Source organism: Emys orbicularis, chromosome 10, assembly GCF_028017835.1.
Source record: "Emys orbicularis isolate rEmyOrb1 chromosome 10, rEmyOrb1.hap1, whole genome shotgun sequence".
Taxonomy (NCBI): Eukaryota; Metazoa; Chordata; order Testudines; family Emydidae; genus Emys; species Emys orbicularis.
In genome coordinates, this window is record NC_088692.1 from 17,499,608 (window position 1) to 17,519,573 (window position 19,966).

A 19,966-nucleotide genomic window follows, 5' to 3' on the forward strand; every position below is an offset into this window, starting at 1 on the left:
AATTTTGCAATTGCCAAGCATCTATGGTTTAGCCAAAGCTGTAGAAATTTCATTTGTGGAACCACTTTTCAAGCCAAGTCTAAATATGAGTACAGTAACTCCTCACTTAACATTGTAGTTCTGTTCCTGAAAAATTCGACTTTAAGCGAAACGATGTTAAGCGAATCCAATTTCCCCATAAGAATTAATGTAAATGAAGGGGTTAGGTTCCAGGGAAATTTTTTTCACCAGACAAAAGACTATATATATATATATATATATATATATATATATATATATATATATATATATATATATACACACACACACACACACACTCACACACACACACACACACACACACAGAGTATAAGTTTTAAACAAACAATTTAATACTGGTACACAGTGATGATGATTGTGAAGCTTGGTTGAGGTGGAGGAGTCAGAGGGTGGGATATTTCCCTTACTGCTAAATGATGAACTAGCAATTGGCTGAGCCCTCAAGGGTTAACTCTCACACTCTACAAGGCAGCAGGAATGGAGGGAGGGGAGACATCGCAGACAGAGACACACACAGTATGTGTGTGAGAGAGATATGCGCATTTCCCCTTTAAGTACACTGCCTTGTTAATTAGATCAGCTTGCTGAGACCGCAGCTGCTGCAAGGTCCCTCAGTCCTGAGCCCTGGTGTGTCCCCCCTGCTCTATGGAAGATGGGGTAAGCGGGGTGCAGGAGCAGGGGGACAGCTGAACTGCAGGCAGCTGCTGCACAGGGAACTTAGGGGAGTGGGGAGCTGATAGGGGGCTGCTGGTCCACCCTGGTTCGAAGCCCCCACCAGCTAGCTGCAACAGGCTGCTCTTCCTGCAAGCAGTAGACAAAGCAGACGGCTGCCAAATGACGTTGGAAGGGAGCATTGCACAACTTTAAACGAGCATGTTCCCTAATTGATCAGCAACATAACAACGAAACAACATTAACCGGGACGACTTTAAGTGAGGAGTTACTGTAAAGGAAATTTTTCCATTTTTACATTTACACTAGGATCTTAATGCTTGTTGCACTGTAGTTATAACAAATTCCTTCCCAGTATCATTCCTTCCAAATGGTGGTTTCTTTGATTGAAGGAATTAATGGATTTGATGTAAGAAACTGCTGTATATTACTGTACATTGTATTCAAAGGTGTTATCTCATTCTTACAAAGTCTCCTTAACCTACTTATGACTGACATTTTTCATCATCATCATAGAATTTCACTTTGATATAAATACTTTCTCACTTTTGATTAACATGGCACATCAAAGTGTTCAAATGATTGCAACACACACAAAGAACGGATTCAGAAACACACTACCCAATTCTGGAACAAAATGCACTACCATTCACTTATAACAGGAGACAAGATACGTATATTATGAACTCCAATGTGCTCATTAGAATCTGACATTGTTGAGGCAAGGGAGGACCGGAAGGATGGTAAGCAGAATGTGCTAGGTCCCAAGAACCTAGCTGGCAAGTATGCCTGGCAGAATTCATGGCCTTGTTCTTAAAATTAAGAGGCCAAGTTCAGCACCAGTATAATCAAGCACAGCTCCACTGAGGACACAGGAAGCTACATCTATGTATCTGATGGCAGCATTCAGCCACACAAGCCTGTTCCTGCAATATACTGAGCACCCTCAATTCCCATTGAAATCAGTAGAAGTTGAGGGCATCCAGAATATCCCATGATCTAGTCCACACTTTGTTGTTATTTTCCTTAATCTAAAATAAAAGTAATCTAATCTGTAAAGTAATGTTGGCTGTTGTGTATAGAAAACTTAATAATCTTTTCCATACAAAACCTTACCAGTAGATACACAAGACTCCAGCCTCTCTTTTTTTTAATTGGACCCCTATTATGGACAAGATAATAGCATTGAACCACAGCTGTATGTAGGAGATAGTGTGAACCTTCATCAATCTAATGGAGCTGAAGGAGGCATTGTGCTTAAATCATGCAAGCTGCTTGCCCCTAGGGTGACCAGATGTCCCAATTTTATAGGGACAGTCCCGATTTTGGGGTCTTTTTCTTATATAGGCTCCTATTACCCCTCACCCCCGTCCCGATTTTTCACATTTTCTGTCTGGTCACCCTACTTTCCCCAGTGCACCTGACCAATTCAATAGGCAGGCAGGTGTGAAGGGGAGCAGGCCCATACCCCACTTTGGGGAAATTTGTGCATCCATAGGAAAACAGAAGGAGCATAGAGACTGTGATTGTCTCTAGCCCTTGTCTGTGGTGTCTGGAGGAAGAAGCAACAGCACTATGGCCAGGGACATTCTGGTCCTATATCTTCAGTCCCCCAGGTAAAGTATCGTTGAAATAGGAGTTGCCAACTTTCAAGGGTTTTTCTGAGAGTCTCGCAATAGTTGGTGTTTTTCTTAGAAGCCCCAACTCCTGGAGACAAGTGATCATGTGAGAATCTCAACTTTCATTTAACAAGTAAATACGTTTCTAGCCCTTATGGTTGGGGGAGGGGAAAAGCTTGAAAATTCTGAGCCTTAAGTGCTTAAAAATAAAACAGAAGGTAAATAAAAAGAACTCAACATTTTTTTGAGTTTGAAAAACTCATTTTTTCAGCCAATCTTATGATTTCTGGGGGGTCTGACTTATGTATGACTTTTGAATACCTGGGGTTGACATTACTGGAAATTACCCTTTTAACTTTTGTAATAATGTTCAAAAAACCCCAAACCAAGCAAAAATGTATATATTTAAACATTCAATTTAGCATTATAAAAACAAACATTAGTATAATCTGAAATCCAGGGCCCTGGGTGACTCCATTAAAAATGTTTTTAGGCCAGGATAATTTTAGATTGTTTGGCAACATTAAAGATCATACCAAAACTGATATGCATGCACAAAGGTGACTTCTGTACTTATAAAAAGGATACATAATTGAAACTTTTGCTTTTATATGTTTAATGCAATCAAATATTATGCAATTAACACACCACTTTTCTACTCAAGATACTGGCTGGCTCTATTGCACTTGCACTAGACACTAATAAACAAGCTGTTCCGTTGTTGCCATACACAATAGTAAAATGAAAGTTTATTTTCTCTTCAATTATACCTTACTATTCAATTCAAACACATTGTAGCTTTCTAAAAGACAGCATTATGAAAACACTAAAATATAACTGTGGGGAAATGAAAGCAGGCATCTTAAGTAAATGCTCTGAAAATCATTTAAATTAGCTAACCATAAATAAACTGCATAATGACAACATTTCTTTTCTTTTCACAGCAGATGCATTGTTTCTAATGGTATTTACAGCGCTATTTTGTTTTGAAGTTTCATTCCATACAGTTAGCAAGTACTGCCAGAACTACTATTAAAATGGGCAAGCAACCTCATCTGCAAGGGGCACGCTGAGAGACTGAATCACTTCTGAAGCAGAGAAAAAAATGGAAGAAATGTTGCTGTTCTTTTGTTTGGGGCCAGCGTGGACGTGTTGTGCATACCCAGGCGCACACAGAACAGTCAAAGTATTGTGCCATTGCTCAGCTAAAAGCATTATCTGTTAGGTGGTCCAGAGAGGGACGTGGAAACTTTGTGTGACCTTCGCAAAGCACGCGCACATCCGGGTCCACAAATACACTGCACATTACTAACATTCAAGGATAAAGCCCTATGTGCGGTGCAACCTCCCAAACTAAATGCACAAAAACGCTCAAAAGCGACATTTGGAGATAAAGATCAAGTGAACACTGCTAGGGTGAAGGACACAGAACCAGAAGCAATGCAAGATTAAGGACTAGGGATCAAATAATGATCTAGTTGAAGTCAACCGCAAAACTCCCATGGCCTATAAATGTACAGCAATTTGGCTCTAAGAGCACCACTAGCCAGGAATACCTGCTTCTACAGCTAGGAATTCTACCTAGCTGTAGAAGCAGCAGGAATGATTCAGGAATCAAGATTACAAGCAGCAGCCAGCATTAGGGGACTAGTGCCAGGATTTCATAGCTGGAACTGAGAACATAGGGCAGAATTAATGACTCGGGGCCAAATGCAGCAAGCAGCATTCGGGACCAATTGGCAGAATTCTGTGCCAGGCCTTGGGAGCAGCAGACAGATGCACTGGACTTACGAAAAAGGACTAATGCACTTGCAGTTCCTAATGCATTTGCAGCTATTCCTGAAAAGACACCTTCTGTGAGCTCCCCTTCTCTTCCTCTGCCCTCAAAAGAGCAAATTGCTGCAGACAGCTAATGTCATGACTTCCTCCTCTAATCAGCAATGCTATTATCAGCATTACCACGCTAGTCATGGACTAGGTCCCTGTTGTGCTAGGCACAGTACAAACACAGAACAAAAAAACAGTCCCTGCTCCAAAGAGGTTACAATCTAAGTTATTCTTTGCTTGTGAACCAGAAAATTGACAGATTGGTTTTCCCAGACATTCCTTGGCAGCACAGGAAGAATTTTAAAGGGCCAGGACTGTAAATCTTTTAGGGCAGAGGGAGCTGAGTTTGCACCCCCTTAAACTCACCTTGTAAACTTCATAGGAGCAGTGGTGTACTATTGATCAAGTGTACAACAGCTTTTGAAATTCATCCCAGGACTAATAGGAACTTTGCCAATGAAGGCTGCCTGTTGAATTAGTCCACCTTTCAGCTGGCTTGGCATCCTGAGGTGCTCTTGGATTCAGAGGGAGCAGAAGTTGTCAAGAGCACAATTTTTAAATTTTGCTTGGGGAAAAAGTGGTGACATTCACTGTTGAATGCAGACCGCCCCACAGTTACCAACAGACAGGATTTTGTAGAGTGCTCTGCCTGGGACTAGCCTTAAAGACTTGTGCAGAATGTGGCTGTTTACTTACACTACACAATGCTGCACAGTGTACGCTTCCAAGTGAAATTCAAAGCATGGGTTTTGACTGGGATCCTCATTTTCCTAGCGATTGTCTCTCTGTGCTCCAACCTAACAGTGGAGAGAAGCAGAGGTGCTCTTTCTAAAAGTTCACAAACTTGAACGTCCAAGGTTTGCAGACTGGGTGTTCTCCGTTGGGCAGTTCTCAGTTCTGGAATTTGAGGCCCTGTTGATCTGATAGAGCTTGAGTTTGCTTACCTTCAAAACTGACCTCATTTTTGTCTAAGGGGTGCTAGAGATGGGCTTTACATTTTCTTTTGCGGAGGGGGCATTTTGCGTTCCCCAGTTAGCATTGTGTTAGTATATTGCTTCAATTTATGCAATCTTATAATTTATGTAGATGTACCTACAGGTGGTAATAGGTACATTTTATGAATTAAAAAAATAAAATGAACACAAACAACTTTAAATAGAGGTGATTTTATATTTATAATGATACTGCGTTTTTCACCTGAATAATTGATTCTAGGGGCCCTAAACAATAATTATAAAACAGAGCACCTGTAGTCTACAGCATAAATGAATGTTCATGGATGGTGGATCATATTTGCTTTTAAAGCACAGACTTAGAGCCTGATGGTGCGAATTAGGTACTGCCCTGCATTAGGTGTCGTAAAGATCTGCAGTACCCAGGGGGAGCTTCAGAAGACTCTAAGGGACAGAGGCACTCAGTGCCTATCAAAGTAGAACGCGGTTTCCTTGAGGTAAAGCCTACTCTTCAAGTAAGGAGGAGAGTTTAGCTGTCAAGCTGATTGAGGCCCTCCGCTATGACTTAGGGAACCACTTCACACTGGTCACAGACCCTGTCCCTCTGAAATTCCTATATGCCTGGTGCATGAAGTGGTATCTGTCCTTGCTACCTTAAGTCTTTCAAGATGCAACAGAACAGGGATGGTGCCACATTATGCCATTTCTGTCCTGCAAAGGGATGTGTGTGTGTTGGGGGAGGTGTAAGGTGTAGCTTTTGCTTGGTGCACTCAGGGGCTTGGGGTCTTTGGGAGAAGGGAGTAGGTGAAATCTATGATGTGTACATAACCCACACTAAGACTCCATACACAATCAAGAAGGAAAGGGCTTACCTCCATTCAAAGGGAATAAGGCAGACAGCCTTCCCCACCTTGGAAAAGCTATTCAGCATGCCAGCTGAAAAAGAGAATCTCCAGCTAAGCTCCACCATAACCCTAAACAAAGAAAGGACTCTCAGCAAGGAGAAAGTGTTCTTTCAGAATCCACCCAATCCAGGGATGTAGAGCCAGGAGGCTCCCAGAGTGTTTGTTGCTTTTTCAAGTCTAGTTTTAAGTGAACCAAAGGAAGGTGCTTCCGCCTTCTGCCTGGGAAAATACAATAGATATGTATCTGAAGATTTTGTAGTTGAAAGAGTGGAGCCTACTTGCCATATTATCCCTTTATCCCAAATCCATGGATTCCCTTCCTCTGCATGAATATGATGCAACTGAGCTGCCACAGGCGTTAGAGGGTGTGGGCAGACGGAGAAAAAGCTGTTGTACATAATATGCTTCTCCTAAAGGGTAGGGGATTAGTGCAAAGAGATGAACTGGGGACCAGTGGAATGTTCCAATGGAAGAGAGGGGATCAGGAGCAGCAGTGAAGGGCTAGTTCTCCGAAGTGAAAGACTCAGGGCATCCATATGGCTAAGCGGCCACAGATCTGAGGTTAAAAGCTAGAGCCGCAACTGAAAGGGATGATACCTTGGAAATTCCAAGTATGTTTTCCTGGTAAGTCTTCCCCTCCCATAGGAAGGTATGATGTGGCCCATGCCATGGTCTTTACCTGACACAGGAATCACAGCATAAAAAGCATATATGCTGACACACAGATATGGCCCTGGGAGAGAGGAAAGTTTGAACAATATTTTAGAAAACTGGTGGGGGGGAAGACATAATGGTAAAACGTTATCAGGCCAGAGCTGCTTCACAGCAAAATTCTCAGAGTTCACGTACAGCTAATTTCCATTCCAGCATCTGGATGTGCAGAAACAAAGAATTCTCCCAGAGGAGTTTTCCTGGGCTTGTCATGACAATACCAGATGCGGTTCCTAGAACATGAGAACACTGTAGTTCTGAGCTCTAAAAGGCCAGCTCCTTCACAAGAGAGCTTTCTGTTAGGTCATCAAGAATTAACATCTTATCTAGAGGGCCAAGTCCTGACCTTGATTATACCTAAAACTAACCGGCAGACTTTGGCTTGATCTCTTTATACTATGGTTTTTCTAAGTCATAGTATTAAACTAGACACTATTTAATGGACCCATCAGACAGTGAATTGTTTTAGAATAAAGTAAAATCTGTATTTCGTTGACAGGAAGGTACTAATGATCTAGCGTTCACTCTGTTTGAAGTAATTTACTCTTTCCTCTGCAATGAATACTATAAGAGTAACTAATCAAAACAGTGGTGCAGTCACCATTGAAAACAATCAGCCAAATTCATCATTGGTGTATCTCTATTAAAGTTAGTGGACTTATACCAGGGATGAATTTGGCCCATTATAAGGTTTTTATACGCTATGCCAGTGTTTTTCAAACTGTGGGTCATGACTCGGTACTGGGTCGCGGCATGTCAGGCGCTAGGTCACCTCGCTCTGGTCAGCACTGCCGACCGGGGTGTTAAAAGTCCGGTCAGCGGTGCTGCCCAGCTAAGGCAGGCTAGTGCCTACCGTTTCCAACACTGCGCTATCCCCTGGAAGCGGCCAGCAGCAGGTCTGGCTTCTGGGGGGGGGGGAGAGAGAGAGGAGGGGCACGTGGCTCCGCGTGCTGCCCCCACCCTGAGCACCAGCTCCGCACTCCCATTGGCTGTCAACCGACCAATGGAAACTGGGGGGATGGTGCCTGCGGGCGAGAGTCGCACAGAGCTGTTTGCGCGCCTCTGCCTAGGAGCCAGACCCGCTGCTGGCCGTTTCCGGGATGCAGCGCGGTCCGTGGTGCACCCCAGCTGCACTGCTGACCGGGAGCAGCCGGAGGCAAGTCCGCACCCTAACACCGTGCCCCAATCCCCTGCCCCAGCCCTGAGCCCCCCCTTCCTGCACCCCAACCCCCTCATCCCCGGCCCCAGCCCAGAGCCCTGACCCCCTCCCGCACCCCAACCCCCTGCCCCTGCCCTGAGCCCACCCCAAACCCCTCATCTCTGGCCCCACCCCAGAGCCTGCACCCCTAGTCCAGAGCCCTGACCCCCTCCCACACCCCTGTCCCAGCCCAGAGCCCTCTCCCACACCCTGAACCCCTCATCCCTGGCCCCACCCCAGAGCCTGCACCCCTAGTCCAGAGCCCTGACCCCCTCCCACACCCCTGCCCCAGCCCAGAGCCCTCTCCCACACCCTGAACCCCTCATTCCCGGCCCCAACCCTCAGCCTTCACCCCTGCACGCCAACCCTTTGCCCCAGCCCTGAGCCCCTCCCCCACCCCAAACCCCTCATCCCCAGCTCCATTGGGTTGCAGGCATCAACAACTTTTTTCAACTGGGTCCCCAGAAAAAAAGTTTGAAAACCACTGCAATATGCAACTGTTATCACTGTTAATCAGTGAAATTGGTGATTGTACAGCAGCCTGACTTTAGAAGGAAAAAAGTGACATAAATTGACCTGCTCCTGGCACATTCCTCCTATGCTGCACTGATCAGGACAAACACAGGAAACGTCTGCACAATGTGTATTGTTAACCTGCTGATGTGTTTATAAACTATTTATACACGGGAATCATTTTCCATTCTTTATCTTACACGTTGTGTGTTAAGGACAAAAATATTGTTAATGTCTAGATGAATTCATTATGACCACAATTCCATTCACTTTCCTGTATATACTGTACTTTTTTAATGTAATATATTTTGTCAGAGGTCCAGCTCCAACCTCCCTTTTCTGTGGCTATTTGTATACAACCTGAAAGGAATGTCAGAATAATGGTAATAAAAATGTTTAAACTTTGTTAAATTTTTATTCTGAAAAATGAATGCATTACTCAATTCTCAAGTGAGAAGAGGTGGAAAAAGTCCCTACACTGGCAACAACAGAAAGCAGAGTGGACAAAGCACGAGAAAACATACCATAGGGAAAAATCCTGCTTCAGCAGGGGGAGACCCTGGGTGACATAATGGTCTCTTTCATCTCTAATCTAAAAATGTCGTTTTTTGCAACCTATTTTTCATATCAGCATGAAGTCTGAGAATACACCCATCAGTTGGTTATTCTTAATACTAATGTTGTTGAATTTCCTATTATTTATTTGGACTTTATAGTGCAACAGCCTATTTTAAAATTTTAAACTCCTGTTCCACTTCTCTCTCTGCACTGGATCTCACCAATTTCTTTCGAGAGAAAAGTGACAAAATACAACATGACTTTCCTACAACTCTTTCCTCCTCCTTCCTTGTCACAGATGCAGAAGTTTCTCATTTACTTTCCTCTAATGCCACCACTTGCCCCAGTGATCCCCTTCCATCCCATCTCCTGATCTATCTCAAACCAATCCTCATCCTTCCCTTACCCTTCTCCTTCACCTCTCACTATCCTCTGGCTCTTTCCCCTGACAATACAAGCATGCTTTAGTCTCTCTCCCATTTAAAAAAAAATATCATCCTTTACCCCACTTGCTCCAGCTACTATCCCATCTCCCTTCTGTCTCTAAGCTCATTGAACGAATGGTTTATAATCTGTCTGGAGTTCTCCTTCAGTTCCATCGTAGACTCTCTCCAGTGCTACCTTCACCCCTCGCACTCCAGTCAAACCACTCTTGCCAAACTCTCTAATGACCTCATCTTAACCAAAGCTGAGAACCAGCACTCCATCCTCATCCTTCTTGACCCTTGACAACAGGCTGCACTACAAGGCTTACAGTGTGTAGAGGGTCGCCCAGAGCCAGGACATTTGAACAAACTGATTTCAGAACAGGGGAGCACATGACTGGCAGTGGTGAGTGTAATCAACCCCAGAAGAAGGTTGCAGGAGCAGTGTTTGAAAGTGATTCCCTTCCCTGCAATGCAGCAATGTGTAACTGTAACAGGTACCTCACTGGGGGTTCAGGGAACTTGCACAATTCTCCACATAGAGGACCTAAACGGGGAAGGGGAAGGTGGCCACTTTCCCCTCTCTCCCTGGAGGGCAGGAGACACCAAAATTAGTGGTGTAACAGAACTAGCCAGTAGGTTATGGGAGGGATCTGATGTCTTAGGAATTGTGTCAGGAATGTCTGGGTTATACACATCATCTATAGAGACTAATGGCATTACACAACTGTAAGAAGCTAACCTTCAGGTATTGCAGCAGCTGGGAGCTTTCATGGGTGGGGGAGGGGGTCTGGAGGTGGCAGTACTGAACACCCAACATGGGCTCGAGTTTGGGGGACAGACAATAGTCAGGCAGGGCAGGACCCTCACCAGGGGGTGGAAGCCCATAGCAGGGAGAGGGAGGTTGTTGAGCACCCTTTAACTCACCCACTGATAGGAATGTGAATTTCTGAGATAGAAACTGCTGACCGGGGGCAACAGGACACTAAGGTGCCCCAATGGTCAGTTGCAAGTATGGTTAAGCTGGGGTGGCTGACTCGATAGGAGTTCACCTGCTTGGTACTACTAAAGATAACATTTTGAAAGGTGAATATATAGACATATTATCATTGCTGCACAGGGAGGTGCTGACAGAAAGTAAGCCAGGGCAGAGCAAGCAGGGCCATGACATGGCCAAGGGTGGCTAGAACATAGGAAAATTGGGGAAGCCACCTTCTTAATATATGCGGGCATTATTGCAGAGATTTACCCAGACAGAAGCCCAGTATTATTCAAATATATGAATATAATCAGGTGGGCATATAATATGTTTAGGGGCATGGCTTGGTTTAACTATGACCAACAGTTTAGATTGAGGGCTGCAACATAAACAGGGATCCAGTGGGACACATTGCAACATATGCTGTGGTTAAAGGGGATGATACTATGGGGGCCTGATTTTCACACTGACAGTGGCCTGTTTGTTCCACCACAAGTTCACCAGATGCCCGAGGCGCGTAATGACATTTGCTCGGCATTTATTGAAAGTGGATGTTTTTGGAGCATCTGCAAAGTTAGGCATGCTTGCAAAATGTGCTTTGGGGCCCATGCAGCCCACAACTGCTACAGCAGTCAGGGAAGGCCACAGTATGGAAACAAAATGGGGGGTAAGTCAAGTGCCACCTGCAGACCCGTGGGTGCAAGATTTGAGGGCCAAGGGGCAATAACAGGTGGGGGATGAGCTGATAATGGGGGCTGGACAAGGGCACTATCTCTCATTAAACTTGAGGTGTTAAGGGTTCTCCTTTGGCATTTCCCTAACAAGACAGCTGGGGCATATTTGCAGGATGTGTTTACTTCAGGATTTAGAGGGGAAAGAAGTCATGTAATGTCCAAAAACTAAAGTCCTTAGTGGGAAGGGGTCATATTATAAAGAAAAAGATTACTCCTAAAATTAAAGAAGAGGGTAGCAGGACATTCAAGCACCTACCTATATAGAACTTGCTGGTTTCTCCCCTAGGTTTGGTTCCTAAGAAGGCTCTGGGCAAGTATTGCTTAATTCTCCACCTGTCATACCCATGGAGTAGCTCAGTTAATGATGGACTAGACCCAGCCTTGTGTTCTGTTCACTGTTCCTCCACTGATGAGGCTGTGAGCATGAGTAGGCCTTGTAGCCCAGGGGCGGTGATGGCCACGCGTGATCTCAAGTCTGCTTTTTGACAGCTTCCAGTGCATTCTTCTGACACTAACCTTTTGGGTTTCTCTTTAGAAGAAGAGTTTTATTTTGATAAAGCTACGTCTGTGGGATGTGCAATATCCTGTTCTGCATTTGAGAAATTTAGTACTGTGCTACATGGGGCAGTGGTGCAGGAAGCTGGTTTACAGCAGGTAGTGCATTATTTAGATAACTTTTTTGTTCATGGGCAAGGTGAATTCAGATAAGTGTGTAAGCCTGATGGATGCCTTTCAGGCTCTGTCTAAAAAATTGAGGGTACAACTGGTGGAGGATAAAATGGAAAGACCTTCTACTATGTTGACCTATCTGGGGACAAAGCAAGATACACTGGTGGGTATATTTTGACACCCTCAGGTTAAGCTTCAGAAGGTGTAGGGCTTAATTAGTAGGGCTTAATTAGTAGGGCTAGAGTGGCAAAGAAAGTTACACCCCCATGAGCTGCAATCTATTATTGGACATCTTAACTTTGCTTGCTGAGTGGTAGCCCTGGGGCAGGCATCTGGTTTCTGGCTTGCAGACCCCACTGCAGGCATATCAAGACCTCACCATATTATAAGAGTAACTAAAGAAATGAAGGAGGATGTGGGGGTATGGAGAAAGTTTCTGAGCCATTTTAATGGAGTGCCATTCTAGAGAGAGGACTAGATACTCAAGGCTGATTTAAAGATCCACTAAGATGCTTCAGGAAGTACAGGTTTTGAAGTATTTTACCAAGACAGGTGGTGTGCCCAGAAATGGCCCTCCACCTGGATACCATTAGGGATAGTGCAGGATATAACGTTCCTGGAACTTTTTCCAATTTTGATGGCAGTGATCATTTGGGGAATGGAGTTTGCTAATAACAGGATGTGTTTCCGGTGTGACAGCAAGGCGGTGGTACATGTTATCAACCACCAGTCCTCCAGATCACACAGAGTTATGAGGCTGGTGAGAGCTATTGTACAATGTTTAAGCTTTAACATCTCTTTCTTTTTCAAACATGTGTGGGGGTTGAGAAAGACGTAGCAGATGCATTGTCTCATTTTCAGATGGACAGATTTCAGGAGCTGGCACTACAGCCAGCAAGGAACCCAAATGGATGCTGCTTGCCTGGTGGAACCTTGGAGTATGATGGCTTTCAGTGTAGCACAGAGATCGGTGGTTCCATGAACATTTTGGAGCTATGAGAGATGTTGTAATGATTTTGTGCAATTTCAGGAGTTGGAGGGCTGCCAACTACATGACCATTTACAGAGGACCTGGTGCTGCAGTACATCGTGTTGTTAGTAACCTGGCAATTGCATCATGAACCATCTCCACTCGCTTATTGGGCTTTACGTTTGTCAGTAGGCTGAACGGTGACCCAGATCCTGGTAGCGGGTTTTTAGTTCAGAGGTTTCTAGCAGGGTGGTCTCGAAGCACCAGCCCTTGGGAGGATCCATGTTGTTCAATCACTGTTAATATGTTCAGGGATGTGGTGTGGCTCCTAGATTCCATATGTCATTGTGGACAAGAGGTGGCCTTGTTCAGCGCTGCATTCCTGGTAGTGTTTTGGGGTTTTTTTTTTGGATCTTTTAGGATCAGCAAGCTAGTGCCTGAGTCCTGAAGGGGTTTGGAATTGATGGATATACATTTGGAGAGGTGATATTAACCTTGAGGAGGTCAAAGATGGATCAAAGAGGTCAGAAAGAATTCATTATTTTCCAGAAAGGGGACAAGCCTGGGATCTGCCCTGTGGGTGCTGTGAGGGCATACATGGCAATAAGACCAGGGAGGGATAGGTCTCTCTTTATTCACAGTGATGAGAGTTCCCTCACAGCATACCGGTTTGTTACAATTTTAAGACAGGGACTGATGAGGCTGCGGTTTCCAGCACATGAATTTGGTTCCCACTCAGTCAGGATTGGGGCAGCAACAGCAGCAGCCCAGCTTGTTCTGGGGAATGGGACAATTCAGCGTTGGCATTCTGAAGCTACCATATGTATACGAGACCCCCACTGGTGGTAGGGAATCAGTGTTAATTTTCCTTTTTGTTTGCACTTGCAGATGGGCCAGCAGACCACATGGATCTGTGGCACAGTATTGTTTACTGGGCACATAGGTGGGCTTCCAGGTTGCCTGGAGATTCGCAGCTGGTCCTTGGGGATGAAGCAGTCCTGAGCTGGCATGGCATGAGGGACATGGTATGGGACCAGCTGATGCCCCTGCTGTACACCATGATGGCCCGGGAGCAGGCATCAGATATGACTGTGCTTCATCTTGTGGGGAAATGGTTTGGGAATGTGTATAATGGTAGATTTAATGGTCAGAGCTAAGAGAGACTTGGGGCAGATCCTGGAACTTTTTCCAGGAGTAAAAATTATGTGGTCAGACATGTTGCTATGAAGGGTGTAGCAGAGAACAGTGAAGCTCCCATGGGTAGAGAAGGTTAGGAGATATGCAAACAGGGAGGTGGCTAAATTCATAGGTAGCCTACGGGGGTTGCTAATTTTTCCATCTGGACATAGCATACACGGCACCAGAGTTATTCAGGCAGAATAGGGTCCACCTGTCTGACGTGGGAGCTGATACATTTTTGGCCAATGTTAAAGAGCGCATCAGATGTCTGGGAACCCATCTAGGTATGTGGGGGTGGGGAAGACAGCCAAGCTAAATGCTGGTGTCTCCTTGTGCTGGCTGACCAGTGCAGGTACTCCATAGGGAATGGATACGGTGATCAGATAAAACGGATGTGGAAAAGATTTAGAGGTATTCTTTAAAGAAGAGGAAACAGGGTGGGTTTAGGACTCCTATGACTGATACGGCAGAGAGCCAATCCCCACCCCTTTGTAATCCTCCTTAACCCTCATTTGGGGAATAGTGAGGTCCCAGCAGTGCGTTGGCTGGGGACCAGGATGGGAAAGCAGGAGGGCTCACAGCAGTCCCTGGGATATATGTAAATGATTATGTAATTACCTGTCCTTTACAATTGTATCTGCCGAGTATCCCCAGACTTTTAGGAATAAAGTTTCAGCCTAATTAAACCACATCCAGTAGGTCCCTGCCTTTTTCCAGCATAGCCAGACACCTACAGTACATTGTGATAATGTGTGAATTGTGACCACATTTTCAGTGGGCCTCATGTATAATCACACACAAGACCTCATTGTATATGCAAAGTAAGTTACTATAAGCAAGAATGTCAATTTACATATGTAAATATGTTTGTAGCTGCACATTTTTCCAGGCACATTTGTGAAATGCTGAAAATTGGGTCCTCAATTGTTATATCAAGAATAATTTCATTCAACTTGTGCATGTTATATTTAAATCACAATACCACAAATGTATAAAAATCCACAAGAGGATCTGTGTAATAAAGGTAAAGCAGAAGTAAGGCACTGAATTTGTTTCAAGAAAATGATTGCATTGCTCTCTGAATATTAGAAAGGGGTTCTAGTTATCATTTAAAACATTTTTATGCAAGTTACGCAGTAGACTTTGCTTGTAATTAACAAAGAATAATGCTTTGGCTATGTGAATGCTAGCTGAAGTAGGCAAGGTTCAGTTAGAATTCATGCATTCAAGTTAGATATGAAAATAGACTGTCCACGTATTAAGCATTTGGTCAGCAATGGAAAGTAACACTAGTATTCATGCATATGGTTACCAAGAGCTATTGTTTTGCTAACATTATTCCAAAAGAGCAAAAAATGATGTCCCAGAGGACAACTGTCATATGACACACCCATGCTTTCCTAACTTTCCCTCCCCACCAACATGACGTTACTCCCTTTTACAACCAAAATAACCTAGTTTATCTTTGATAGTGTGCTAATTTTTGTGAGAAAGAAGGCAAAACAAAAAACCAAAACAACTCCTAATATAGCAAGTAAAAAGGTGCATTACAGACAAATATAACTTACAGTTTGTATTTGTATTTTTTGTTACTTTCTTGTAAACATTCCTATAGAAAACATAAACCAACTTTACCTACACGGATACTTTATTTTGCTTGTTACTAAAAACCACATATTTAATCATTGGGATTAATTTATTATTGACTCAAAGGAGCTCATTATTACATACCTCATAATAACTATATCTTTGTTACAGTGTGGGGTTCTCTCAGTGCTTATCTTAATCTTTAAGTGACTTCTATTTGCTCTTACTGTTACATTAACGAGGTCTTTAAAATGCATTTAACCACATTTTAATAGAGTAGCATAAATTGTTAAGAAAAAGCATCAGTGGATTTTAAAACTGCCAGTATTCCTACACTTTCGGTTACAATCTTCTGCCCTCATACTAAAATACCATATCATTAGTAGAAATATGGATTGGAGGACCATTCAACACTGAATCTTTCCAACATGTCTCAACTAAAAAACCAAGCCACCCCCACCGACACCAAAAACCCAGACCTAAGCTATGCAACTGTGAACATTAACTGCTCAACTGTCCTAAAAATATTTAATTCTTTCATATTATGAAGTGGTCTCGATTTCCTTTCTTTAAAAAACCTCAATACTGGTCTTGTATATGATGTGATGAATACTGTATATATCAATAGATTTCTAAGCTAGACACTATAAATATCGTGGCACGAATGTATAGTGCTCACAAAGTATTTTGACATGCAGTAAAACAATTTTCCATTTCCATCAAGAGTGTCAATTGCAGGTGATATAAACCTGCTCACTTATTAAAAAGTGATGATTTTAGAACTACACTCAAACCTTGTGAAGTCTTAGTGAAAACTGAAGCAAGCTATTTACACAGAAGAACAAGATCTGAACATGGAAGACAAATTTGGGAGGAGCAGCCAAGTGTGGTAAGTGTAATGTATTTTTGGCTGCATCAAAAGTGTGCATATGTCAATGGTTAATTCTACATATGTAATTGCATGCCAAACATTTTTAAAGCTGTTTCACTGTGTCTGTTATCTGGCACATATATATATTTAATACGAAGTCTGTGTCAGTAGCTTGGATAGCAAAACTGTCTGAACTGCATGTTTTGCTATCTAGGGTCTGAATATTTAACACTCCCCTGGTTTGTTTCCAGATTATTAATTTAAAACAGTGTTTCTCAGCCTTTTTGTGCTGGCGACCTCCTCTGGACTTAAAAAAATATCATGACCCCCAGCCCCACTAGAAAAAATTGTGATCTCTTACCCTCAGCTCCACCGGGCTTGGGCTTCAGCCCTGCTTGGGGCTCCTGGCTCCAGGCTTTATGTACATTAGCATTGTGGGGCCCTGTGTGGCATGGGGCTGCAGACAATTGCCCTGTTTCCAACCCCCTAACACTGGCCCTGCTTGCTGCCCACCCCCCCTTAACCCATCCTGTAACCCCCAGTTGAGAAACACGGATTTAACACATTTGGTATGTATCTTTCAACAGAAAATCTTAATGTATTTTTATATGATTTTGCCACCTTTGAAGTTGTGTGAATAAATCAGACAAATCAGTTACACATAAGGGAGAAAAAGTTTGATGAAAGGCACATTAACAATTAATCAGACAGAAGAACATAGCAAATATTAATTTTAGAGTGTGACTAAAGGCAGAATTTGGATTGCTATAACTAAATTGACTTGAATTAAGAACAACAATTTTACAAAAATGTATGGAAGCATTTATAAAACTGTATATGTGGCAAATAAATCTTGCCACAATGCCCAGTCTTTATAAGAGAAACCAAATACTTTAATTGTATAGTGTACATAAGTAGTATTTTTCACAAAACTTCAAAAGGCCAACATGCCAAAAAAAAAAAAAATCATCAAGACAATATTCCAACAGAGTTACAATGATCGAGCAGTGTGTTGAATTTTCGTAACTATTGTAGTAGATTAAATGTAAATTCCTTATCTGCAGCTGCTCTGGTCTATAATCTTCTCTCTTTCTTCAACTGAGTGCCCCTTGGTGTTAATTAGAAAGGTGACCCCTCCCCCTGAAGCTTGATAGCTAGCTGGGCTAGATACAATTGGAAATTTCAGAAAGAGTTTTATGGGAAAAGGCATAATGTAGGACTTGTCATATTGATCGAGTTTATGAAGTACACTACTCAAAACTAACTTAGTTTAAAAATGGCATACAATACATTATTTTATTTTATTATAGTCAGTTTGTAAAAGACAAAATAATGAAATGTAGATAGTGGATTAAAAAAAACCCTTTAGAATCCTGAAACAGCATCTTGAAAACTAAGAACTGACCTCAAAACACTTTTCCTTCTTTGCTTGATGCAGAAGTTCAGCCATTCCCGGCAGAAGTATTGGAAATATGTAATATTCCAAATATTCTCGAGGAGAACCTGGACAAAACAATATTTTTTTCCCCCATTAACAGATTGAACTTAGTCTGGAGAAAGAGGAACATTCATCTGAAATAAATCAAATAGCCTTAATTTTAATCAGTATCATCTCAGCTTGTTCTAAAACACAGATTCTTTCAATTTAGATAGTCACAGATTTCACTCCTCTTAAGTCACAAAGAATACATCAACTTGAATAAGTTTCAAACTGAGTGCTTTCTCCGCCCCTCCCCGTGAAGGATATCCACCCATTATTGGTTTGCTTTCCCTTAGAAACTGGAGTAACTGTAGTCAATCACAAAATTCAACTCCTAGGCATCAGGAGGAGGGCCTGGTCAAATCTTCACTTTGTGGCACATAGATTTCCCTCTCTTACCCACCTACTTTTCACAGGCTTTGTCATCATGAATAAACCCCTCCAGGAACAAGAGGAACAAACAGAATTGCCATCAGAGCTCCATCAATGTGTGGCTCCTGATCTGTCAGCAGGCAGAACTGCTAGGTGTTCTGAAGTTTTGCTTCTCACCTAGATTGCCAGTCCTGTGGCCTTAGAAGCGAGAGACTGAAATGGGATTTGGACTTTGATTTCCAGCTTGGTAGACATAACACTTAGCTTTAGACAACAAAGCCAGTTCATGGTTGTGCTCCTTGAAACAGAAAGCATGTTTAAATATAGGAGAGAATTTTAAGAGTGAAATTTTCAAAAGCATGCAGTGTTGATCTAACTCTGCTCTCAGTGAAGTCAATGGTAAAGATCCCATTAACTTCAATGAGCACAGAGTTAGGCCTATGACAGGTACTTTTGAAAATATAAACTTCAGTCTTTAAGGTTAAAAAAAATTAACTCAAAAGACCAAAATGATTACCTTTCAAATTACATGGTCCAGTGTATGTAAATGCACAGACATTTGTTTAAATCAGGTGAATTTCTGCCCTGGATTACTCTGGATTTATGCCACTGTAATTCCATCGCCTTCATTGGAATTACTCCAGATTTACACTGGTTTAGCCAAGAGCAGAATATGATCCACTTTTTCTTCTGACTTTTATGATCTCAAAGTTAGATAAATTAAATCAAACAAGAAAGCCATTTCTAAGAAGCATTTCAGTACAATGTATGTAGCTAATTTCACACACAAAAAATCCTGATTAACGACATAACAACTAAACAAGTTTTACTCTTATCCCATGCTTGATAGTAATAATTATTTTAATAATTTAAGTGTGTCCTGTTTGTTTAGCCATGGTGGTGGTAATAGTCTTAATTGTCCATAAAATATGCAGCCAAACTAGACACAAATTGGGTACCTTTTACGCCAATCTTGGAAATGGAACCAAATACATTCCAAATTCCAAAGGCTGGAGTTTTAAATGTGCCTAAGGCTTTGTGTGTCCAAATGACACTGAGTTTCAATGAGATTTGGGCATTTAACTCTTTTGCTTCTTTGAAAATCATAATCTAGACACCGAAGTCACTGAGAAAAGTGAACTCTTTTCAAGATTCAAATTTGTCTGTACTAAAGCCTTAAGAAGAAGTATTATGGAGCACTGTACATTATAAAATAAATTTACATCAGGTGTGGAACAATTTTTATTAGTCATCAGATCAGAGTGATTCAGAAATCAGCACAGAACTTTTTTTGGGGGTGGGGGAGGTGCCCTAACCAGCTGAAGTGCTGTCCTCAGTCGAGAGCTCAGCTGCTGTTGCAGTAAATATTCCTGTCTTAATGTGGCAAATACAGATTAATTATTAAAAGGGTGGTCTCCTGGCAATGTATATCTGGAGCAAAGGCTTTGTTCATTGCTTCACATCCTTAATCCAGTTCAGACACCGCTTGAAAATGTTCCTAATTGGAAGGGCACCTTATATAAAAACCTATATTACTGCTTCTCACTGCCAGCAATGGAAAACAATGAACAGAAGAAAGAGAAGAAACTTAGAAAAGGAGGTGAAGAAAGGTGATGGGTTGAAAGACAATATAAAGGCTAAAGTGCAGAACATCTAAAGGAAAACATTGTTACAGATTCTGTGAATTTCAGAAAGTTGAAACCAG

The 19,966-nt window shown here is 42.5% G+C and overlaps 1 protein-coding gene across 1 annotated transcript in view; it reads right to left on the reverse strand.

Moving 5' to 3' along the window:
• Window positions 1-19,966, reverse strand: part of IQCK (IQ motif containing K) — a 95,208-nt gene that overhangs the window by 67,396 nt on the left and 7,846 nt on the right. The window contains exon 4 of the mRNA XM_065412757.1: window positions 17,815-17,912. Coding sequence (XP_065268829.1) covers window positions 17,815-17,912 — 98 coding nt within the window. The remainder of the gene's footprint in view (window positions 1-17,814; window positions 17,913-19,966) is intronic.